We start from the raw sequence: 27,729 nt of genomic DNA, 5'->3' as shown, positions 1-27,729 counted from the left end.
ATATAATTCCATACATTAGTATGGAATTATATTTACACAGATAGAGACAACAACAGTTATTGTATTAATTGTAGCTCTGTCTGTCTGTTAACTTTTCATGCCTAAACAACTGAACTAATATATATACTCGTACTTATTTATTTATTTAAACTTCAATGCATAGTTAAATATATATTAGTTCAGTTCTTTAATATACTTAAAAGTTTCGTAAGTACGCATTAATTATTTTAATTCAATAACGATCGGATTTAACTTACGTGTATTTTAATGGAGAAAGCTTGATTATTTCGGTATCATCATGAATTTGGTATAGACATTGATTGGAACTTAGGGAAGAGCATAACCTACTTTTTGTTGCTGAAATAAAATTTGTACAGTTCTAAATAGAAATTCGTATTGGGAAATAATTATTTCTCAAGAAATGCATATAAAATTCAAACTTACGTACAGTCGACGTAAGTTTGAATTTTACGTTTTGTACGTTACGTGCGGGCATCAAGTAATACTTTATTGGTCTGATAGTACTCTGCTTGTAATCAAGAATGGCTATTTGCAGGATTTGATTTTACACTCATGCACGTGCGCCTAACCCGCCCATTTTTGTTGATAATAATTAACCAATTATGAACTGACAACCTATCGCCACGCCGCCATTTTAATTGGCTGGCCGTTCGCTAAGCAACTACCTATGCATTTATACATTACTAACTGCAACTATGCAACAACGCCGCGTGTTTATACTATCAATTCATATTGTGATAGTTTATTAGGTAGGTATTTGAGAGATAATTAAAATATGTATATGTCTTATTTTATCGTTACATTGTACAAATAACGGTTATTTATTATTTTTATTAAATTCAGAAGTTGAAATTGTTTGTTGGCATCAGTTTGTTAATAAGAAAATTAAATATTAATTTTATTATTTGAAATAAAATTGACACTTGAATTGAATCTATGGCATTTTAAAATATTTGTCGTCTATTAGAACTTGTAAGTTTCTTAAGTCTGAGATATATATTTTTTTCTACTTATATATACTTCCTAATAGTTTTTTTTTATTATAAAACAAAATTTGAAATTAAAAAAAAATCTTTACAAATTGAAAGTATCTTTTTGGTTAACAAAAAAACAACATTTTAAAGTTACTAAGGTCTTACAAGCTGGCAAGTAATTTTACCAAGAAAATAAATAGAAACGCTACATTGCATTAAATTACATTACATGCTGCTGAACATTAAAATACATAATTATTTGATTTTTTTAATATGAAAACTAAATTGTACCTAGTTATAATTTTCAATAATCAATCAATTAATCAATCTGCTATTGACATTTTAATTGCATTGTGTTTATTGCGCTTTAAAAGCTGGGGTAACGAAAACGCAACAATATTTTTCTCTATAACCATTAATAACTGTCGGTGTGTTTCCTCAATGGACGCGTTTCGTCCCACTGTACGTACGATGGGGTAACTTTGCCCATATCCCTAACTAATATGAATGATTCTAAATTCATTATTATTTCAGAATTTCTATATCAATTAGTTGAAAAGCTTAATTATAACCTTTTAACATTAAATAGAAATGTAAAGAAGAAGCATTTCAAAGGGGAGAAATTATTATTTTTAAGGAACACCTACTAGGAAGATTATTTTTAGAGCAACAAAGTATATTTATAAATTTATTTTACCTTAAATGATGGGTATATTCTTTTATCTAATAAAATTTAACTATACTCTCAATCAGAATTATTTCATTCAAAAAGTATACTGACAAAAAAATTATAAACAAATCTCCATTTTTTTTTAATAATTAAGGTAATTCATTAGATTTTTGAAGTTTTTAATTAAAAAGGCATTAATAATATTATAAAGTAAAATATATATGCCATTCATACTTGTTACTCGCAATTTTTTTTTAACTTAAATATCGAAGAAAAACTTCTGATTGAAAATATTTTAATCTATCTCAAAAATTACTTTCATAAGAGAAACAGTACCGTCTAGACTCAAATTAATTTGTTTGTACTGTAGGAATTAGACAACTCATAGAAAATCTTACTTTTTTCGTAAATACCTACACATTTATAGATAGCAGCCAAACCAATACAAACAGATATCAATAGAAATGTTTGTATTTTTCAGGAATTGAATCCACAAACTACTGGAAGATAAGACGGTGTGGTAATCCACATAGCACCAGCATAGTCGTGGAAAAATATAGGTATTAAATATGAGATCCGTATAAGTCTTGTCTTTAAAAATACAACTCCAAAGATACCTAAAAAAATGTAGTGCTAAAAATCTATAATACATCAAGTTAGCAATATGCTATTGATCAGAGCGCAGTTCAAGAATTAATGAAGTGGGCACGTCGACCCGCGTCACTGGACGTCAGGGCTATCCTGCTTTCTGACTCTACGCACATCCTGTTTGACCCCTCAAGGAATGCCTATACAAAACGTGTTCACTTCCTGCAAACAAACAATGAATCCTTTGAAAATATTTTTGTTGTTTTTCGATCAGATTTTACGTCATTCAGCCTAACATATAAGTACAGACGGAACAAATTATATATAAATATTTTTTCTAATGCGTGTTCATTTTTTTATATTATAATTTAGAAAATCGTTAATTCATTACAGACTTAAAACTCTAACCTATAAATGACACCGACATTTAAGTAATGACGTCGAAAAAACAGTTTGAGAAATTTATTACCTAACAGTATCCCTATCATAATGTAACTGGGAATATATTCGGCCTGGATAGTAGCAGATAATCTACCAACATTAAAATCAAGTACAGGATACAAATTAATATGCATATTAATCAAAGGAGATACATCCCTAATTTAAAAAATATTCCTAGAATTCTTAGAAAAAAATTGTGATTTATTCTTGGCCAATAATAATATTTTGATCACTTCAATCAATCATAGAATTAGTTATTTTGATAATTAAAAATTAGATTTAAAAATTAAACTACTTTTTTGAAGAATTATCAATGGAACCTATCTGAAAGTATCTATATTTTTCACAGCTAACAACACCATTTTTCAAATTGGTTTATAAACGACGGCGTTATAAAGATAACAAACATAAAAAAATACAAGGAAACAAACACATGTGTCATGAATTTACGACACAGTATTTTTTTTTTAAAAAACAGAAGTTGGCGTACCACGTTTAGCTTACAGAATATTTAAAGAGAATAATCTACTCTGTAACTTAGCGTTCTTGTATTAACTAAGGTTATCGGAGCTCATCGTAGGAGACTGGCAACGTACACATGATATCTGTAATATTGCAGATATTAATATATTACGGTAATCACTTAGATATCATCAGTCTGCTCATAACTTGATTTCATGCAAAAATTAATAAGTTTTCAAACAGCTTTAAAAATTACAAGTGTGATACCATGTATAAATGCTATATTTCCGCTGCTATTTATAAATAGCATATTACGCTGGAATATTTTTATTATTAATATATCAGTCGTTAATTTTCCACAGCTAAACATAGGTTTGTTTTTTTTTATACAACTTAGAATGGCAAACAAGCTGACGGCACATCTGATGGAAAGTGATAACCGTCGCCAAACATAGGTTTTCCCTATAAGAGGGGTTATGCCAATAGTAGTTACACTTGACAGGTGCGTAAACAAATGTAGATAGGCTTTGGTGATGTTTTAAGAGTGATGCTGCTGCCCATTCCTCGACCATTATATTCCCTTAGTCGCTTTTTAGATAAGCCATGCGAAAGGAAGGGGTGGATGGTTGTATTTCGGATGCAAAGATAGATTATGATTATTATAGCATACTTATCTACGCAGAAATATCTTAGTCCTCTAAAATGGCATCGCTTGAAGGATATCTACGATATCCATATCACCCATAATATCCACTTTCCATCTGGTGAGTCGTCGGCCAATAGTCAATAAAAGTAAATACATGAACAAGTAACAATATGATCGTAGATGTTACACTTCACAGAATTTGTAGTAATAAAAGCCTACAGCTAAGTACATAAGTACATACTAAAGTATAGAAAAGCTATTAAAGCGGCTGCACTGTGCTAAGGTCATAGCCCGATGTTGCCAGACTAACCGACAGTTTAATTTTTAATTCGCCCGCCACTAGTGTTGTAAAGTTTAACGTATAAATATAGTGTACACGGAATTAATGATCATTTTACCATAATATATTATGTTTATTTCATATTTTATAAAATTATTATCAGTCTTTTATAGTCTTTGCCGGTATGGTTCCGGCATAGAATAGGCAACTCTTTCCTTTTCCGTGGGTATCATAAGAGGAAAGAAAAGAAAATTTGTGGTTGAGGGCTGAGCAGCAGTGTTTTTCTTAAAACATCACCAAAACATAACTGACATTGCGAAACCCCCTGATAAGTATGGCAACTACTGGCAGAACTCTCCAATAATTAATACTAGGAGAAAATGGCCCCTGGTCCTTTGATTCGAGACCGTTCCTTATGGTAATTTATGATGGAAGCCTATGTACAGCAGTGGATAATTAACACCTGATATGATGATGATTATTAATCTTAACAGCATCAGTCGTTGGCAGGTGTATCTTTATTTCATCTATATTTTTAAAAGTAGAATTTGATATCACTAAATACATAGAAATACATCTTAATAATTGAAAGGGAGTAGTTAAGAGAGCGCTGCAAAGAATGCACATTTTGTACTGTACTGATCGTATTACCCATGTTATCAATGGTCTTGTTCATTTATATAAGGCAACGGTCGTCATATTTCAGTTGCTAGATCATCATTCTTTTTAACATTTTAAGTTGTATATATGTGTAAAATATTCCTCATATCATATTTCAACAATATTTCCTAGGAATTTTAATATATTTTTTTTTTAAATAGTCTGTATCTTGCTTTTCATTCCTTGTTTATTTATTAGAATCTGATACCATTTAAAGTTGTTGTTTCATCTGCGACTTATTCTGTTTATAGGTAACTAATAATATAAGATCTGAAAGGTTGAATAAGGAATATATACCATTTAAAATTCATAAATAAATATAAAGAATTAGATAAAGTATGAATAGGTTAAGTATTAGATTCCTACCAACTTGAGAATAGGACGTCTTCAAACCTCATTTAAGTAGAGCACGACATGAACTGTATCGTTTATTCGTGCTTCAACAAAATGGTAAATGTACAATATCAGCTACAAAATCATATTAAAATTATCGTGTATTTATATCTAAGTAACTACAAATAGACTTTATTCAGACTACTTAATGTAAGGTTTGTTTAAATTTAGTTGTATAAAACTTTAAAACTGCTTGCACTGGTTAAGCTACGAATAACTTGCGTGAAATAATGATTCAAATAGTAACAATAAAAATATTCTATTTAACAGAACTTGACTATGATATATTATATATAAATTAGTAGTTATAAAAAAATTCCGAAGAAAAAAGTTTATATACTTTTTATGATCTTAATGAAGAAAAATAACCTCTATTGATTTATATATTTTTTATAAAAATAATCATTTAATGCTATTTTTTTATAATTGTGTAGATATAACCTATCTGTTGATGTTATGTTACTAAAACCGTCGCCTATCAGTATACTGTTACCTCCCATGGGTTGCCATTCCTGAAATACATTCATATAAAAATAATCATTTAAAGATTTAATTCTCACAAATATTTTAAATTTACAAGATATAGGAAAATTAATTGCATCTAAGTAATTAAATTAGTTAGTATGTTTATAAATCATAACCATTTATTACGCAATGTTAAAAAAAATATAATTTTTCTATATACAGAGAAATAATTTGTATTCTTTTAATATCAGAATTATTTTTATTTTTTATTCAGTAAATATAAATTATGTATCATAAAATAAACAGCACACTTTCATATAACTGGGACATTCCAATAAACTCGAAATATCTGGCAACACTAGTGCAGAACAAGTTGCGTTTACTTGTTTCTCGTTACTAATCTCAGTGCACGACTGTGTACCCGTCAAACGGCCAAGTATCTGCCCGCCTGTTTTTGTGAGAAGCGACTTGTTATTTTATTATTAGATCATGTTTGTCGACGACATATGGTGAAAATAAAGTTACACAACTTAGAAACTCACTGAAAAGTACTTACCTTTTGTTATAAAAAATACTCAGTTCATGACAGTAATAATCGAATAAATAGCATCTACATACAACATATATTTCTTAACTGTGAAATCTAATATAAGCTATGTCATAAAAATTGCAGTTAAACCGTAAGTAGAGAGCAATTCATATCAAAAGCGTTTTTACTACTTTTTATTCGATGATATATCTATTTGGTTTAGTTATGCAGTTACAGATGGTATAAAATGACTCAGAAACTCAAAATAGATATCGACTGTAATAGTTTAATACACAAATAAGATACCTATTACAATAATTGATTATATGCAGATAAATAAACAACTTGGTAATTGTTCAAATTATGGGTATAAATAGTTTCGATACACTGCTTATTTGTTTACTAGAGTTTATTCTTGATATATAAATGTGAACTTTATAACTAGTATTAGAAGTATCAAATTGTACTGTCAAGTACATCAGTTAAGTCGTTTGTACATTGTTGTAGAATTCCAGCTGTTCGTCGTTCTGGCACTAAAGGCGTCTTCAGACTATTTAAATTCCTTTACGGTTCGTTGCTTCTCTGGTTTATACGGTGCCGTTAATTTTGGCGAAAATTGAATTAAGGGTCAATATCGATTTTGGTTTATCGATACAGTAAGTTAATAAAAGATACGTAGCGTTACCAACATTATCTTATGTTCGCTCATTTTGCTACATAAATACTTATTTCAATTAACTATCGATGTTTTGTTGATTTATTAGGTATAAATTCATGATAAAAAGAGTGTAAGTTACTATTTAAAAAAGTTATTGGATATAAAATCAACGTACTTTCAACTATATCTAATTATATAATTTTATAAAGATTTTGTTGGGTGTACTAGTTCTAATCGTTGCCATTCTATATATTTGACTGACAAAGAATACAAAATTTAGACTCGATAAATCGTTTTAAAATCGTCGTGCTTTTCTTAATGACAAAGATAGGTACTAGCAGGCTGAATCATCAAATTCAAATTCAAATTCAAAAATCATTTATTCATGTAGGACATTTTAGCCGCTTATGAACGTCAAATCATCTAGAATATAGATCTGAGAAGAACGGAAAATTTCTTTTTTTTTTAAAAGCCAGTTTATTTACAATGTATATTTATATAGGTGTCATGTCTAACATTAAATGAAAATTCAGGAACAACTATTGACGTCATAAGTAATCGTTTAAATAGGCTTATTTTTGTTTTGATAATCATTTTGCAATCTAGAAGTTAAGACAAAATTTCATTTATAAAAAATCATAAAGATACAGATTATTTATAAAAAAAATGAGATTATATGATTGCAAACTAGGGTATCGCATAATTGGTAGTGGTGGTAAAATTTAAATAGCCTATGTATAATGTATAAACCTGCACTGAGTGTACAAGAAAATCGACAAATTAATTATAATTATTCTATTAACTTTACAAGTCAACATTTTGCAGTCAATTTTCAAGGAATTATTATGAATTTTTTAATTTTTTTAAACACACATTTTTTTTTCTTTATATTATTTATGTTCAATAATTAAATTAATTTATATCTATGGACACGTGCTGTTCTTACAATTAAGAACAGAAAAAGTTCAAAAGATATACCATTTCTGTAATCACATAATCGATAATACTTATTCCGATATAAAATTGGATTAATTAGAAATAAGTTTAATTACATCAATCAAACCAATAGCACTGTCGTGCTCGCACGCTGACAGATGTTTTGACAGCTCCAATATTAATTGTGACATTACACTGTCGTTAGGGCATCGCACAGAGCGCTCTTCCGCTTCCAGATCATTAATAAAATGAGCAATAGTCGAAATATTTATCAATGGCATAATCGATACAGAAACAATTATAACCACATCCATCAAAAATTTTAAACTTCTCTTTGCTTCGAAGGTGTTCGGATTCCTATTTCGTTACAGTCAATAATCGCTTCTAACCACGGACTGTAAGGTTCTTAATCATACGAACTACAATTTGTCATTTACTCGAACTGTTTTGAATCGTTATTCGAAGAACTCAAGATTCATTTTCAATTAATAACCTTATGACAATGAACTATAGTGGTATCAAGTAACATTAAAATTCTTATCTCTGGTCTGTCACACGGCGAGAACGTCAAAGTTCGAAGTAAAAATTAATAGTCGATGATACGCGTGGATCGTAAACAAAAGCAGTGATAAATGGATTAAGGTTTGATACCAGATAATAGAAACTGTGGGTTGTAAATCGTACTTTCGTAAGCGGCGGTCAGTTTTGGCCTTTTCGATAGGCCGATTATTACACGGTACACATATTAATGTAATTTTGTACAGTATTGATATTAAAATAATGTATATACTAATTTAAGAAAATATATCTATACTGATATTATAAAGAGGAAAGATTCTGTTGTTTGTTTACCCTTAAAAATTACTATACTAATTTAAAAAAAATCTATCTGACCGTGCGAAACAATGCCAAATAACTAAAAAAATATGTGATAATAAATATTACTAATCTCGCAAGGGTGGCATCAATTTTTAAACAATACAAATATGAATTCGAAAAATTCAGTGGTTGAGATTTGATATTAAATTTCTGAACTACAAATAGTTTCTTACTGGTCAGTTCTCGCTAATAATTCATATAAATTATCCGTATGATCATAATGTAAAATGTAAACTCTCTCCTCACTTTTGAACTATTTTGTTGTAAATTAGCAAACAACTATATTAGTTAATCCAATGTAGCTTCTAATAATTTAAGGCATAAGATTATAGAAATGAAATACACATATATTTTCATTTAATATATAACTTTTTATAAATAAAAATAAAAAGCCTTTTTATAATAAATTCAGTATATGTGTGATCAAAACACATTCAGAAGTTACACTGTCGTTACATCACGGTGTGATAGACAGTTCAAACTGTTATATCACGTTATAGTGAATTCAATGACATATTGACTGTCAGATACTTTCATACGTTTAGAGGCGTGACGAGCTTTGTAAGGTATCATTAGAATACGATTTGGATTTTTCGCTGTTATTGATTACGCCTGATAATAATTTTTGATTCCCGTGATTTGGTATGGGAATTGGGTCGATGATATTAATACGAAACTTGATTTTATTCTTTGTTTGTTATTGTAATGAATATAGCAAATATTTGAGGGGAATAAATTTATCAAATACAATTGTAGGTATGTTTATTGCTTCATTTTCAAAAGAATATAGACGTTTGAATTTGTTGTGATAAGTGACAATAATTTTTTTTTAATATCACGAAAGTGACAAACAACCATACAGCCCGACTGATGGTAAACGGTTACTGTAGTCTATAGACGCCTACAACACTAGAGCTGTCAATTGGATGTTGCCGACTCTGAAGAAGCCTTAATATACCCTTTTTGAAAAACACCGTACTGTAGTCTCTAGGGAAAACCTCGGCAGCGTACCATTCCACGGGAGAAAATTCCTTTGAAACAACATTATACCTACATGACCATCTGTAATAATAATTTAAAAATAAAGAAATGTTATACATTTTAGATATATAAGTAACTATTTATTCATTTAATTCAATATATTATTTCATTGAATATTAAACTATAAAAATAATAATAAAAATATACTATAATGCAAATATATTTTTTTAATATTTATTGTAGTTACACATACTAATCAAAACGTATTTTTAAGAAAGTATCTGTAATATAGATCTAATCTTATAATAATATATAAAAATATAATGAAGATGCGTTCATCTACGGGTTCAATAAAAATATGGGTCAAACGCTTAGTTAAAGCGTTAATGTATACTGATAATTGAATATTACCAAATAAGTCGAAGTGGAAAGGTATTATACCTACCATCATAACTCGCCTCGAAACGACCTCAACACGTGTGGCTCCGAAATCAAATTAAAATCATGTTTGATAAGATCGAGTGGCGGTTATGGAAATTTATGACTATATTACCTGTGCGAGCGCATCGCGACCGACAAAAACAGGCCCGGACTACGCAATTATTTATTGGGTCCGTAAATGATTATAGTTTACGAGCATTTAACTGGATACGCCTCTGGCGGAACAGTGTTGAACTGTTGCAAAAACTGTGTCATCAGAAATTTGATACACTCACAAAATATACGTAGGTACATCAATGTATTTTCAACTAAGAAAACAGTAAAAATTTGAGAGAAATCAAAGATTAGAAGAAGCAAGCTCACAAAAATGTGTTGGCCGCAAAAGATACAGAAATAAATCAGACAGATGACAATTTAAAGTGGTTAACCCACTAACTGTGACCATTTTAGATACTTTGATCAGATCTTGATGAAATCGAACTTACTGGTGATCAAGTAAGCTTATAAAAGTCTTACAACTAGTGGCATAGAGATGAAATTCGTTTGAGTATATTTCAAAATAGTGGGTGTTTGTTCTAAAGTCCCAAGTCGCTGTAGAGATTTATGTTTTTATTTAAGAATTAATGAATGTGAGTGCTCACAGTTATGCTAATTTAAGCAGTTAAAAATTATAACACCGTACCTTCAGATATATATCCTTTTTTGACATGGATAATACAAGAATTTAAATGCAAAAAATTTACTTATGAAAACGTATCGTTATAGAGTATCGAAGAAAGAAAACAGTAGTACCTACGTACTTAGTTGATAAGCAAAAATTCAGTCACGTTGTACTTACAAACACTTATTTGTATTATCACGAATGATAAATTCTTAACGAAGAATTAAGTATCTATTACGTAAAATGTTACGTACGAGAATGTAAGTGAAAGTGTACAGAGAGAAAAAATAAGATGTATTGTAATGTTTTTTTTTTGTATTGTTATCCGATTTATTTTTAAAATATACGCAATGGGCAGATTTGAAACTACGACATTTTTTCGTTTTATTTCGACAAAATTTATAAAAATAAGCAATTTATAGGTAATATCAACTATATAAAAATAAAGACAGATGTAGAATTATATATAAAAAATATAAAATTACGGGATCAAAATTATAAGATTATCTAGTAAGGATGACTAGATAAGTTAATATTAACAATATATTGCGGTGTGGTTTTGGCATAGAAATGGCCACTCCTTCATATCCAGTGGGTGTCGAAAGATACGACTAAGGGAGGTTAATGGTCGAGAAATGGGCAACAGCGTCTCTTAAAACATCATCAAGGGCCTAAATGCAGTTGTCAACCTGCCTACTAAATGTGGCAACTACTAACAAACCTCTCTCCCTCATCGTGGAGATGTTCGACAATGCGCAATTAATGGCTGATGTGATGATGAACAACATATTGGGTTATTCCATTGCTACTTATGAAGTCATATCTAGGTCAGTGCGTGCAGTGCAGTAAAAAAAATATTTATTAACAGATTTAGTAATTGTCAATTTATTACATGCAGTTCTAAATTGGTAATTATTAAATACACGTACTAACATAGAAATGATTCCATACTTGCAAATAAAAAGCTCATTCCTGCAAAATTGCCTCAAAGTACACCTGGCGCCAACAACCTTTATTCTATGGCCCTACATACTTTACGATCTGTTAAAAGTCCAAATTCGCCGTCCAAATTAACACGAAATAAAAACGAAATCGATGCCAACAAAAAATAAGCGAAGGTACAAGATAAAAGCTTAAAAAAGGCCCACGTCAAAACATTTGATTGTATTAATATTTATAGGCTTCGTACCGCCGCAGGAAAGTCGGCTCGAGATGGAAGAAAAAAAAATGTTTATCAGCCCGTTTAGCTTTTAAGGAAACCGCGAATCTTTTGTAAAAAGTTATTTATGGTCACGAAAACAATTGTAGTGTTACCATTATATCATATTTGACAGCAATAAGTGTATTATACAGTGTTTTTTGTCGCGGACATGCGATGAAGACGTTCACTTCATTTTGTTCACTTAACAATCGCGATATTGTTTGTTCTGGATCTCGATTTAGGAATATGCTTGTTTTTTGTCACGGAAGCACGCTGAGACACTGTTAATGGTGAAATAATAACAGAATATTGAATAACGTTATATCAAACCAACAAAAAAAAAAAACTGTTAAAGAGATTTTAAAACTAAAATGTTACGGTGGCTGTTTTTATTTTTTTGACCCGGTTATGGTAACAGTTCACAGTTATAATATCCTATTTATATTAGTCATGGCCTTTATCCTTACATTCTACACGTATCTCGCTTCGTCCATTTTTATGATTATGTTCTTACGGTATTATTAACGCGCCTTTAACAGTATTCTATTGTTATTTTATCATTATTGTGACATATAGTAGGTCGAAGTTTTATTGACTTTAAGTGATTATAGTGAATAACAACTGTTAAACGTTAATAAAATTAAAAAAAATGATGAGTTCTAGCCATTTTTATTTATTTAATAGATTACATATTTAATCTATGATTCGAAGAATGAAAAGCTAATTTAAAAGATACTTAATAGAAATAACTAAAGTTAACATAAAGTTATAAGAGAAACAACACACCATCATTACGAGTGATGGTGATGATGAGTCTTAACCGTTTTCGGTCACGGCAATCGCTTTGATTCCACTGTTGTTAATTAATTGTCTGCATAGGGGGCTATTAGATTATCTGTTATTGGCGTCGATGTGCTCGAATATGGCTTACATAGCTAGTCTTTTTAATAAAGGTTCTTACATAGCGGGCATGCAAGCACATTATCGTTCTTGTAATTATAATATATCAAGTTTTTGTTTCGTCTCTCTTTGCGACCAGTTTAAAAAGACGTAATATATCAAAATTATTAATGTTTGATTTTGTTACAGCTCTCTATTCTATTATTCATTGTATTTGCCGCATTCATAACATACCTACTTACTTTTACAAAAATAAGAGAAAAAAACTACTGTAATTAGTATTAAATAACTTGATAGCCGTTTAAATACTACACGAATAATTAATGATACAAACTGCGGTTTCCTTTCATATTGATTGGGACAATTATTTAGATCCGCGACAGACGGGCGAAATCAAAGAACGCTCTTTTAAATAGCGTAATTGCAGGTATCTGTATTAATATTAAATCAAATGTATGCATAAGAAACAAGAGTAATAGACAATTAAAGCTCACAAGTATTTTACACTTGCAAACGTCCGCGCCGGTTGCTTGAATAACGACTCAGGATTCCTATGCTAATTTCGAATACGCAGTCCTGTGTATTAGTGATGTTATGAGCTTTAGTAACCATACAGACTGTATGAAATCGAGCGCAATGGCGAGAATCGATTTAAACGATAATTTTACGAATACTTTACATTATCTATGAATTTAATATACGTAATCTGAAGTGGGTACTTAGAGCTAATCCTATTACTGAATAATTATACGGTTGTTGCACATATAGTTTTTTTTGTTCTACAATATGTGCACAAACCGTGTGATAGACTCATTCGCCACATCAATTTTTATTGGCTGTAGTATAATTATACTATTTTTTTTTAACCTTGAATTTATTTGTACGTGTTGAAATTGAATATTCAAGTAATTGAATTCTAAAATACTCTAGTTTAATTTTAACTACCTAATTATAAATATCTAATTTTATAAAGATGTTTAGATAATAATCATATTTGAATGACCAAAATCTAGTTCACAAATAATCCACATCCTAAATTAACGCATAACATACTTTTATCCTAATTTTTGCGAAACAACCAACTGGTAGTTTATTTTAAGTGTGATTACTTAAGTAATAGTTATTTAATAAACCGATTATATTAGAATCGGATCGAATAGAATAGTTGCTAATTTAATTTGCAATATGTAAAATTATTTAATGAATCGAGCAGCGGCGAAACAGTTGTTTTGGTGCATCACTACACACCGCACACACAAGAGCATATGCGAACTGCGCATCATTGCACTTATAGGAAACTTAATCAGTGTCTGCGGCGACATGGCTTATTGAATTTGAATTAAAATGCAGACTTGTAGGCCGTTGTATGCTTTAATTGAAATTGTATTTGTGTGTTATATTATATTTCAAATACACCAGAGCCGACAAAGTTTTGTTAAAAAAAAATCATAATTTTGTTTAAAATATTTCATTAAAATTCTAAATATTTTATATTAATCTATTATTAATTAATTTCTTACGGCTTAAATTAATTTTTAATAATAATAAAAAGGTTACTAACAAATGTCATTATTTTATTTATTAAATTCACAAATTTTGTAAAACTTATAATTTTATAATATAGGTATAATATAGGTGATAAAGTGTTTTGTATCTGTTTTGTGGAGAAAAAGAAAGCCGAATAGGTTTTTAACTTTATTCCTTTACATATTTTTTTAGTGACTTTCATAACTCCTATCTTGTATATTATGTATGTACAAATTAGTTTCAAGGGTTCTTGGTTCATCTCTTAGAGAGTAGACAGCCTATCTAATTATGATAGATAAGCTAGGCCTACTCCGATACCTGCTTCCATTTTTGAATTAAAACATTATTTGTTTGATAATTCATATATTTTGATGATCATTTATAATTTCTCCCATATAATGCATATTTATGTTTTATTAATACATAGTCACATTTATTATGCTTATAAATTGGTAGTAGGTACTGTCACTTGACATTTTATTCCACGATAAATCTACCTCAATTAAGCCAAAATTACCTATCATGAAAAATCTTATTAGTATACAGAAGTAAATTCTACCGAGAAGCGAAAAAAATTTCAAAGTATTTTGAGAATTAATAAAGATATCGCATAACATTACATAATAATTCATTTTTTAAATCGGTTAAAAATTGTTGGTAAAAATCACAATTTACAAGCTACCGTCTGTATAATTATTAGTAAAATTGTTTCCCTGCTGTATAAAGTGAAAAAAATATCACCATGCTTATAAATAAAGTGGAGTCCATAACGGGAAGTAAACGCAAACGATAATTTACATAATAACGTATAAAAACGCGTCGACCACAATTGCTAGTAGAATTATGGGTAATTAATAGCGTAATCGATGCAACATGAAGATGAATGTTCATGTGATGATTATATGAAATACATCGATGAAGCAGGCTGCTTATATTCATGAAATACTAAGTGTTGTTAGCTACTAAATATTACTGAACACATAATTTTAACATTGAGATTTTTTTTCATATATAATTAAATTTGATGATTAAAATTACTGATGTAGAAATAACTTTTTTTTAGAAATTATAAAAATATTGCGTACATATAAAAAAATATACATAGTCGAATTAACCCGTTTTTGCATGATTTTTTTTTTATTATCTAGTGAAATAAATCAAAGTGATATAATTCATCTTCAAAATAAAAAAAAAATGGTTAAAAAAATAAATTTAAAAGTTATGTTTTTTTTCTGCAATGGACATTAAAAAGGTATCCAGACACGATCAACTTAAAGTGAACTTGTTTTTTTATCTAATTTTTGGGTATTCAATGTTATGATGGAAATTTCCACCATTATGCAAAGAAGGGTTAAAAATATCTTTTTTATAATCGAGTTGTAAATAACTAAACGTTATTCCTTAATTCCAAGAGCACGTACTCGTATATAAAAATTAGTAGTCACTTTTAGTAATTTGCATAAAACGTTTATAAAACACTTTACATTTTGCACGTTTAAAGAATAAAATTATTATATATAAATAAATTATTATATTTATACATATAAACTATTGAAAAAAAAATAAAATAAAAACGACAAAGAGAGATTAAAGATGTACGCATATTTATTTTCTGATCTCTTTCAACAAAAGAGAAACAGTCAACACAAAATATGTGTCGATATACTGTTTTAATTTTTAAACGCAAAATAGAAATATATATATATATATATATATATATATATATATATATATATATATATATATATATATATATATATATATATATATATATATATATATATATATATATATATTTCTAAAGCTTTGCTTGTCGTAAATAATTATGTAATTAGATAACAATTCCTTAAATTTATAAAGCATCTGCCATTACTTGAAACTACATACGTAAATTATTTCATTAACAGTAGTTGTAAAACGGCAAGTATTAAGGCGTCAACAAAAATTGCGTGTCAAAACGGCATAATTTTACATTTTAAATTCTAGTAATAAATTGCGTGATAGTGACATATAGTAACTACCTAGTTATTCCAAGCTAAACCAGATGAGAAATAGTGGTATCTCCCCTATATTTTATAGTGGCTAAAAGTTGCCATCAATAATTGAGGTTGGAACGTCCCAAGGGAGCGGGGTTTAGTGGAATCCCTTATTGGAGCTGTACTTTTAGTTGGCACTCAGTTTGCAAGTTTTCTTTAACTTAGTACATTTTTGTATACGATATACTTTTTATTTATGTATTTTAAGCTTAGGTTACCGAGACATACTTCATACAAAAGATACATTATCTGAATAAATAATTTAAAATGCGTAAACGAATCGAGTTCTGTTTTAATTTATTACTTCAATAACAATGTTTTATTTATGAGACGAATATATTATTAAGTGATAAATTTCATATTTTTATTTATATTGATTAGTTTGACGTTAATGTGTTGTAACTGTTAACAACTAATTATATTTGAGAGTTTAGAGCTTATCGCAAAATCCTTGTGGCTTTAAATGGTTTCGTAAACGTAGTCAGGAACTACTAGTACGGATTAATATATTGAATTATTTATTACCTAACACTGGTGGCTGTAATAAATGATCATAGCTTTAAATGCCACTAAAGGCACACAGCTTATCAAAACACGACGTAGAAAGATACCTAACTGATATAACGTGGTATGCGACAAACGGTATTCCAATATACCTACTACTGCAGCCATTATATAGCACAGTTTAGCATGATTCTGCACAATCATCGCCGCCATAGCTTTGCAGTCAACCAACCGCGCGCTCCGCACTAATCCCTTCACAAAAGTTTATTTACTCATTTTGTCCATCCACTCGTGTTGTGGACTTTTATTTTTGTAAACCCTTTATGCATATTTAACATATAGCCGCTTAACTTCATACTTATTAACGCTTTTTTGTTCGATTTTAAATCTTATCCCTATTAAAATATGGTCAATATTTTAAGTCGCTCTTTGTATCAGGCGGAGTTTTGCTCTAGAATTCTAGTCATGCCGCTCGTTCGTGTCGTGATTTTATCATCGCATTCATTCTATTTAAATATTTAAGTTTATATTTGTATATTTGCGCTTGTAAATAACTGTGCAGTAGATAGATGCCCTAAGATGATTGTCAGTCGTGTGATTGTTGAATTCGATAGCATTGCCACGGTATGCACTGTACAGTTCAGATTTAAATCTAGTTATTTTAAGTTTTGCGTATTATTTGAAATTCGAACTTTTGTATTAGTTCGATTGTTTCAAATCGTAAATGTTACGAAAATAAAAATAAAATACACATAAGCGAGTGGGCCCATTAAAACGGCGGTTACACTACGTAGCATGCCTTTAGCATAATATTATTTGACTCATAATTTACGGCAGTCTGCCGCGACCGAACGACTTGATTTATTTACGAGCACTGACTCTGCCACTAATCTTTACTGGAATTTAATTTGTTATTTATTTACTAATCGCTCTTAGTGTAACTCCACGGACAGGTAGGCCTGCATCTGATGTTTAAGCGAAGATATATCTCCTGGATATGGTATTTTAAATATTTTTAATTGTATTTGGTTGAAGCAGTGTGGTACTAAGGTTTGTTCTTCAGTCAATGTAATTTATTTGCATCGCTATTTATTAAATTCTCTTTATAACTTTGTTTATTTAGGAGAAAAAATTATAAATGTATTACAGTTTTAAAAAATATACAACTTTATAAATTTAGGTAGACATGGACCATAACATACCCATAACATATTATGGCATTATATAAAATTAGGTCTAAACGCCGTTATTCTAAGATTATAATATTTTTATTATTGAATGATTATTAAAATATTTCTGCATTCGTTTTGTTAGTTAACAGTTATCACATTACAGTGAGACATTTGATATTAATGTCATAACTTGCATTGAATTAAATGAAGAAAATAGTACATTATTGATGAGGCCGGAAATAAAGTAATTGACGGCCGGATAACATGTCTGGAGGGACGAGGCAAAATCGACTGCTTTTTAAGTGACTTTAAAATCTTTCTTAAATAAAATAGACCAATTTTAAAAAGATATATATATATATATATATATATATATATATATATATATATATATATATATATATATATATAGTTCTTTTAAAAATTTGGAAACTAAGTCAAGAAACAAACAGAAACACATTTGCTAGGTATCTAATTCATCTTATATATGGAAAACTAGAAATATTTATCAAACAACTAAAAATTATGATAGAAAAACGTGTACACCCACACACAATACTGTACGTACCTTATCTACCTACCTTATTTACATTCGCGCCAATTGGATAGCACGCGGTCTTTGTTCTTTTTTCACAAAATAAATGCGCATGTAACTTTCAAAATAAAAAATACCATTTGCATAAAATCCATAATCTATTTAGAAAAATATTACCACAATAGTAATTCAAGTTAATTCAATACCAATAACTCTAAAAATACTAAAATAATTTAAAAACATATATGAATTAATTAATATCTTTGAATAAAAAAAGTTTTGAATTTTGTAGTATTGGAAATTTCTGATGTGTTTGTTTTGAGGACTGAAAGCAATCGATTAAATTATTGTTTGAGTATCCAAAGTAGTATTTTTATTCAAATGAGAGAAAACGTTTTTATTTTGCCTGTCAAAATGGAAAGTCTTAGAATTAAATTCATTACAAGCTAAATATCATAAATTAATCATAAAGAAGAAGTTTTTTTTTTAATTTTTTTTTTATCATTTCTCATCATTTGAAAAAATTATCGTGGATGCCTAAAAATAGGCCTCTATTAATTTTTACAAGGAACAATTCTGAGCAGAATGCATTCATTAATACTTTACAACTTATTTTAGGTCGTCGTTCTACCAAATTAGTATTTAGTCCTACAGAGTACTCCACAATTGTTCATTCCCAACGATCACTAGTTTTTTAAGCTATGTGATAGCTCATTGATACTCAAGCTTGCTGATTTTGACATAGATTTGTCATTATCACTATAATTTTTATTTTACAAGATATCTTTTCCATTTCTGTTAAAATTTTTATGATTATTTTTTATCTTAATGAGTTCGCTTTCGTGAGTTAAGTAAAATTATTACTTATACCAATTCTGTAACAATTACAGTTATGATATATGTAAATAAATTATAAATTAATTTTCAGATCTGAAATTTGTGAGTTAAGGATGTATCCTACAAAACCAACCACATAATAATTATTTTTAAGATTTTAACTCAAATTTTCATAACCTGTTTGAGCATAAAGCTGACCCCTATTATATGAAATTTTCAGATAATAATAGCGTCTGGTCAGCTTGCAGCTACTGGAGAAACCTGTCATTACTTATTTCTTAATATTCACGTTAGGTTAATATGAGTAAGTAAAATACATCTACACATATGTTTAAAGTATCATACGATTAATTGAAAATTCCTGCGGTCATTATTTTAATATTCAATTTCTTTGTAAGTGTATAGTTTGCCTTATTTGTTTAATGTTACTTAGTACTTGAATATTAACACTTTAATGTAAATAAGTAAAGAATACAATAGAACAACATACTATAACTACTATATAGTTTCAAAAGCAATACCTACTTCAGTGTTGATAATATAAGTATTAAACTATTAATTAGAGTAAATTAATGAGTAAATCATTTCAATTAAAGAAAGAATCATCAAAATCCATTTGATATTTTAATGAGAATATCACATACGAGTACACAAAAAATAGAGTTTAATGGACAAAAGGACAATGAAAGAAATAATAAAACATACAGAGAATATTTCTTCTGTGTCTATCAAGTTACACATTTAGACTATTCTACTCTCAACTGGTCGCTGATTTTTATTATTGATACATTTAGTAAGAACTTGAATTCAGAAGAATCAAATTGTAATTTAAATTAAATGCCGTGTATTTACATGTATATATTGTAAGTATATAGACAAAAGACATTACAACCAAACGAAAAGCAAAACAAATTTTTACAATAATGATGTTGTTTCTATTTTATTTTGTTCGCATTGAACAATACCGTAAAACTTGTCCAAAATTTATAACATAAATACCAATCGTATGCGTATTTAATATTCATAGATTTAAATTTGGGCAAAAAAGCTTAAAATACTAGTGCAATAAAAGGAAAATATAGAACAATACCTTATTCTAAGTCATTTTTGTCCTAATTCATAAGCCAGTAGTTAATAATATATTAATATTTGCCGTTGGGACGTAAAAATCCATGCCCAGCAGTGGAGCAGTAATATTATTTCATTATGATTATATTGCTGATTAAATGTTTAGTAATAAATATAAACATTTTTTTTTATCTGATCTCTTAAATATAGACTACACCCATATCACGTGTTGAATAAGTGCTTCGGCTAACTAGAATTTAAACAGAATTATTGAAATCTTATAAGTTGTGAGACGGCACGCATTCGGGGCGGTTGCTTCTACTGTGAGTTATTAGCCTTAAACATGTAAGGGTCGTGACCTACCGGCTTTTCACTATTTGCATATTCGGCCCACCCGTACACAGCACAACTGGAAGTCGTCTACTTTTAAGTATTTTCCAAAAAGATTTGCAGTTTATTTGTATCTTTTTTTGTGACTATGGTTCTTTTTTTTTTTATTGAGAATTAACCTTCTACTTTGGTGATCTACTTCAATAATCTACTTGCACATACCCGTTTACGCGTTTTTAATTAAAATATGTAAGAAAGAAAAATGTTACTTAAAAAATAAACGAAATTATTTTTAACATTCAATCCTTTATGAAATTTGTTAATATAAATATAAGATGTAATTTTAATTTCTAGTGCGTGAGTGATAGTCATAATACTATTGTATATAATTAATATAATTGTTTGAATCTTAGCGTACTAGGTGAGAAACTCATTGAGCGGTTTTGATTCTACAAGAATTTTTTTAATTATATAATATGCAATCTAGTCTCAGTGAGTAGTAAACAAAAATCAACAGTTTAAATAAAAATAAAATAAGTAACCAATTGTGAAGTAGCTTAGTTATTTATCAGGCAATTAACACCTAATAATATGTCATTTTAGGGTTACATTTCAGATTGTTATATATATATATTAAAATTAATTTTTGTTGTTTGTTTGTGGAAATTAATTGTGTAGAAGCCCTTACAACTAGAATTTTACATGTTAATAAGGTCTTGTCATACCGACAAACGTGTAACGTGAAACGATAGGGTTTTCACAACAAAACAATCGCAACACATTCATTTGTGTACAGTTTGTATGAGTTATTGCATAATTGTGTAACTTAGAAACTGAAACATGGACTTTTGTAAATACAATTTTCTTTTTATAATCGAATTTATATAAATAATGATTCTGAATAAGTAAAAAATTTTTCTGTGTATAAAATAATTGAGTTATTAGTGAATAAAAAAAAATATTAAAACTAGCATTTAGTTACATATAATAGAATTTTACATACTGTATACTATACACAACTTAATCCTTAATAACAACTTAATGTCAACACACAATATTTTGCTCTATCTCTTGTAATTTTCTGTTTTCTTGTTTTTACTAAATATTATACTCCTAGCTTACTAACCCGTGCTTCTAATATTAGATGAAATATGTAACCTAAGAGTCTATTATGTTTTTTTGAGAGAATAATGAAGAGAATTTCTCCATTTATTTTATTGAACTAGGTGTTATCTTGCGGAAGTCTATGTCACTGGTTATTTGATTATTATTTTGATTATTATATTGAGAATTATTTTGTTTAATCCCGCTACCATTAGTATGTGTTTGACACTCGAAGATTGATCACCAATATTACTATCAGAACTTATTATATCTCTGTATTTACTCTAAAAAATTAAAATATTATAATTAACTATTAAAAATGCTTTTAAAAATGTAATCTAAAAAATTGGCAAATTCAAATGTTAATTACAAATAGTCAAAACAAAAAACTGAGTCAACCAATTAAAATACGAGCCCTGACAAGGTCGCTGTGCGTTTGCATAATGTGAAAACAATGCGAGTCGACACAAAGAGTGTTATTTCCGGGAATATAACATCTGTGCCTGTCTTTATCTAGTGAAATCTACAGTGACAGCCCGTTGGGACGTAGCAACTTACAAGGTTATTATTAACCAGCCATTATATATTCTTTTTTTTTACTCCCAAACAGTATCAGATGTTTAGAATGTTAATAAAGTTAGTCATAGTGTAAATGGAAAATTTTCACATTCGAGTGACCGTTCTGATTTCGAGAAAAACGAGTTATGTAGTAAAATTAATCTAATTACTAATTGTCTCTTTGTTGTTTGAAACAAAATATATAAGCTCAGTCAAATTAAATAAATTATTAACTGTCAATTTGTTGTTTAAAACATAACTAAATATTTTTATTTGTAAATTTCAGATAATTAGTGCAAATTTTTATTATATTCAATATATATATTCAATATCAAATAAATTCTACGTAGAATTCCTTACATACAACAAAAATAGAATCTTTTAAATATAAAAACAAATATATCTACTTCATACTAATTAACTAACTAAAGCAAATAGTTTACGAGATTCAAAATTTCAATTTAAAATAGATTAACCTTGAATTTTTCAAATCACGCTCAATACCAGAAGTTTTGGATCCGTCAAATTAGACGTCACTATGACGAAGCACTTTCCCCGTCATTAGAAGACGGGAAGAAAAAAGGCTTCGGATGTTCAGATGTAAGCGCCCGCCAACAAAGCCATTATTACTTATTATGGACATCATCCATCAGCCAGGCATATCGATCCAACATTAATGCATGCTAATGCTTTATAAATAGATATATAATTTGTTTTGTCTCCACCTCGGTATCCAATTGATGGATAGTTGTATTCCTGTTTCATCAAAATGTTGATTTTTATCCAAGGCGTGGCAGCGGTAGACGTTTTTACTTACAAGGAAATTGAACTATTATAAAATTTCACGCCGCAGATAAAAAAGTGTGAAACGAGCAATGTTAGCGGTAGAAGAATATTCAGTGTGTCAAATGATCATTGGGACTATTGACTATAATACTGATTATTAAATATTTTCCTTTAAATTATAATAAATGTAAGATTAAAAAAGTACTTACTTTGTCCTAGATGCACTCGCTTCATCCAGGGATATATTTGCGGAGGATTTGCTTGCGTGTTTGACGTCGACTTCGAATTCTTTGTATTATTTGAACTAGAATTATTAGCCTCATTGCTCTCATTGCTTGATGTACTCGAAGCTGGGCTTGAGATGTTTTGATTTACATTAGCTTTATGCTCTACTGGAGAAGCGATAGGAGTCGTCAGTCCTAATTTGGTGCTAGTTGTTCCACTTGAATTTTGTCCACTAACATTCCCAAATCCTGGTGAAGTTCTTCCCGGTCCAGAAGAGGTGGACAAATCCTGCGGAGAAGCAACTCCTGTCGTGGAAGTAGAATCGGCAAATTTACAACTAGCACCAGCCGCTTGGCTAGGTGGCGTTGACATCAAATTGGGCGATAAAGCTCCAGGACTAGGATTCGAATGATGCATATGACTGGCCGTGCTTCCAAGTCTTTGAGGATGTAACTGTGTATAATCAATCATAGACTGTGGTTGCATATGCGTGCCAGTTGCAGGTGTTGCATACGGATGTTGAGGATAGTGATGACCAACTTGTGGCGGCGAGTAACAGGCATTAGGGTAAGCAGATGCTGCTGTGTTTGGATTGTAATAATCCGCTCCTGGTGTCGGTAGCCCAGGGTGGCCGGTCTGTTCCACTGGTGTTCCAGTGCGGCCAGGCCCCTGGTTCCCATAGCAGGATGCAAGGGAGTTAACGAATTGGTAGGAGCTCATCCCCGCGTTATAATTTAGATCGTTCATTGATAACAGAGGTCTTTGTCCTTTTTCTCAAGTTCACTCGACACTTGTCATCGTTCGGATGATCACTGAATAGTGTAGTTGGACATGTTAAGTGCTACCGATGCCCGCGGTCCGCTCCAATTGTCCCGTGGAGTGCGTCTTGATTGATGGACCTGCGATAAAATGAGACACATTAGTTGGTCAAGTGCGTCACCTCGTTATTTGTGATGAATGTCGTAATGGAGCTGTAAAGTGCTTCGTTTAAGCAGCAGATGATATAGCGCTTACTATTTTTGTAATACCTATAGGTAACTGTAAAAAAGAACGCGTGACTTTATATGTGGAGTTTTTTATCGTTGTACTTTTGATAGCATTAATGCAATGCAATGTTCGTTTATTAATTAATGACACGCTACTTAAAGCTCATGTAAGTTAAAACTTATAGCTCTGTAAATGTCATATTCGTTAAGTTTTTTTTTTCAAATTGGATATGGGACAGTCGTTTAATCTTTATGTATAATATAGGTATTGCAATAAAGGAGGAAGTTATAAATATCATGAAAATAAAATACATTCATATATTCTACAAGCATAATTTTTATATAAGTCAACGAAAATTCATATAGTAAAATTATATAACACGCTGCTAATATTCTTATAAATAAATAAATGAAATCTGTGACTATATTTTGAACATAACGTAGGCCCACTACGTATAGTATCAATCACGATATAATATTAAATATATATTAAATAACATAAAAATGTGGCTTAATTGTCAATGTAAGTAATATTTTGATTGTTATTTTATTAGTGTATTACTACGTATAGACTCCTACGAATTCTTATTGATATTATAAACCCATGAATGTTTATTCATTTGTATTTTTATGAGAAAGAAAAGTAAAAGAGGATGCTGCTCATCTGATGGTAAGTGACCAAAGCAGCTTATGTGCATAAGCAACACCAGAGGACTTGAGGAGGCGCTGCCACTCATTTAAGAAAGAATAATAACTTGTCTTCAAATTGGTTAGAATTTAAAAGAATACTAGATAAACTTTTAATATGTTTAAAAGAGAAATAGCATGATGCTATAGTACGAATATTAGGTGTGATATCATCAAAACATTCACGATTAATGAGGTGTGAAATAGTGAATGTATATGACATACATAGTTATAATTAAACTAAAAATATAAAGAGTATTTTTGGAACAGATTTCTTTACAGTTAATCTATACAGTAATTCTTAACCAACTTATTTAACATACTTCATAATTTCGCAAAAATATAAGTTATACAAGAAAATTAAAGAAAAAAAAATATTTACTGAACGACTCAACAAAAAAAAAGTGGATTATTATATTTTCCATTCAGTGGCAAGTTTCAGATTTTGTGCAAGATTTTTTACAATTCCAACATATGGGAGGGGGGTCTATTCTAAAACAATAAATTAATCGGATAGCTTCTAAAGCGGTGTACAAATGTCAAGTCAAGTGTGGAAAAAATCCCGTCCCCGCCACGTGGTAGAGCCATAAAAGTGTCCGCAGAGCTTTATGGGTGTACGCGGTAGGCCAAATCTGACTTCGTCGGATTTATGAACTCCGCTCAGTGCATAAGTCTTTATGAGCAAATTAGCAGTCATTGTATACTGGATTTATTCGTTCCGTTCCCGCAAAGAGTGACAAATGTGCGAATTTTTGTCCATCTCCGCATAATGTTGCATTTATGCTCATATAGATTTATGTTCGTTATACTGCTGGACTGCAAGTCGTCGAGGTATGTGTTCGCTTAATTCATAACATTATACAGACAATATTTTAATATTGATTTATTGTAATTTTAAACTTTTAAATAAAATATTGTAATAAATAATAATTTCTGTAAAGTTATTTGATAAAGAATTCGAAATATCAACCATGTTGTAATGGAATAAGAAAATAAATTCTCGCTAATTAATTATGCAAATGAGCATAAAATTTAAAAATAAAAAAAATGTATTTCTTTTCTTCTCCAGAATGTCTTAGTAGGGGACTAAGATACAAAGCCCAATATACACAATATCAGTGAAGTAGAAAAAAAAGCTCCAAATAAAACCCTATTCCAAAAGCCACCTGGCCAATATGATAATGCTCAAACATTATAACATTCCACAGTGAAACGTTAAGGACTGTTAGGTAAAGTATACATAGATACACACTACCTATATGTAATATAAAATCGTAGTTTTCTTAAATCATCAATTGTGAAGTATATTCAACTGACTAGGTTTAGGTTGGATCTCAAAATCTCTTTTCGCCTTTCTGTTTAATAAACAATCCACTTGCAATAATACATATAATGTTTTTTAACAGGTATATACAACCTACCTAAGGTACCTAAAGTATCTACGATGTTTATAATGATAGTAAATTATTTTTAATTAATTTTATTTATTTTTACGCCTGGTCTGTTACGGGATAGGCAGAGATAAGGTTACGTATACTCATACTACTCATACTTCATCCACACCCATAACTCTTCTTGTACATACATGCCAATTCCGAGGACTAATTAGCCCCTTTGTCATGTAGCACTTAATCTTGTATGCTTTCATTAGAGCCGTAATATATAGAATAGATATAATGAAATGTAATTCTTTTTTTCTATTTTGTACTAACAAATATGAAAGTTTATAAAGTATAGAATATTTCTTATTAAATCACATGAGTATAAAGATATCCTCAATTAGGTAACACATAGAATGTCTATTCTATTCACATAAACAGAGCTGCGGTTTTGTTTAACCCGCGAGATAACTCATATATTCTTCTACATGAGTCGATTAAAAAGATAAAAGTAAATATTGAACAAAGTAAATTTAAAAAAAGAACTATGTATTTATTGTTGTACGAGTAACTACGGATTAAGAAGAATTTTGTTGTGACATAATTATATTAGTATGTATTTATTATTACAATACTAATGACTCTCCTTGGCTTCGAACGATTTTTTTAAAATAAACTACAGGCCATATTACACACTAACAATGTAGTCTTCTACAGGTGAAAGAATTTTTATATTTGGCTAAGTTTTGAGTTTATTCATTACAAACAAATAATCAAATCTTTTCCCTTCATGATATCAGTTTAAATATGCTGATTTTCAAATTGGAAATGATTATATTTATATTTGTGCATTTCTCATACAAATTTCAATCCCATGTCAAGTTCTCTGTCATAAAACAGTCGTTTCAGTATTTACGGTGTTTTAAGAGGTAGAAATAAAACCAATTAGGTATATACTGTAATATTATCATTAATTTACCTATCTACCATAACCTCGACTCTGTAATTTTGTTTTTAAATGTTTGTTATTTGCTATAACAAATTTTTAGTTATATAAATGAGTGTAGTTAGCTTGAATTTTAATTTAAATAGTTACATAATATATTTCATTACATAAGAAACAGGATTATATGGAAAATTAAATGGTATTGTCCACCTATGTGCGTTTGCTTACTTCAGCTATATTCACTCTATATTAATGCTCGTAAG

General features: G+C 29.4%; 1 protein-coding gene across 1 annotated transcript in view; it reads right to left on the bottom strand.

Moving 5' to 3' along the window:
* The window catches only part of LOC113518750 (homeotic protein Sex combs reduced), a 51,903-nt gene that overhangs the window by 19,311 nt on the left and 4,863 nt on the right, over positions 1 to 27,729 (bottom strand). Inside the window, exon 2 of the mRNA XM_026903720.3 lies at positions 23,453 to 24,367. Within this exon, the coding sequence (XP_026759521.1) occupies positions 23,453 to 24,215 (763 nt within the window). The 5' untranslated portion in view covers positions 24,216 to 24,367. The remainder of the gene's footprint in view (positions 1 to 23,452; positions 24,368 to 27,729) is intronic.

Source organism: Galleria mellonella, unplaced genomic scaffold (genome assembly GCF_026898425.1).
Source record: "Galleria mellonella isolate WM207_F2 unplaced genomic scaffold, CSIRO_AGI_GalMel_v1 utg159, whole genome shotgun sequence".
Classification (NCBI taxonomy): domain Eukaryota; kingdom Metazoa; phylum Arthropoda; class Insecta; order Lepidoptera; family Pyralidae; genus Galleria; species Galleria mellonella.
This window is presented reverse-complemented; position numbering and strand designations above follow the sequence as displayed.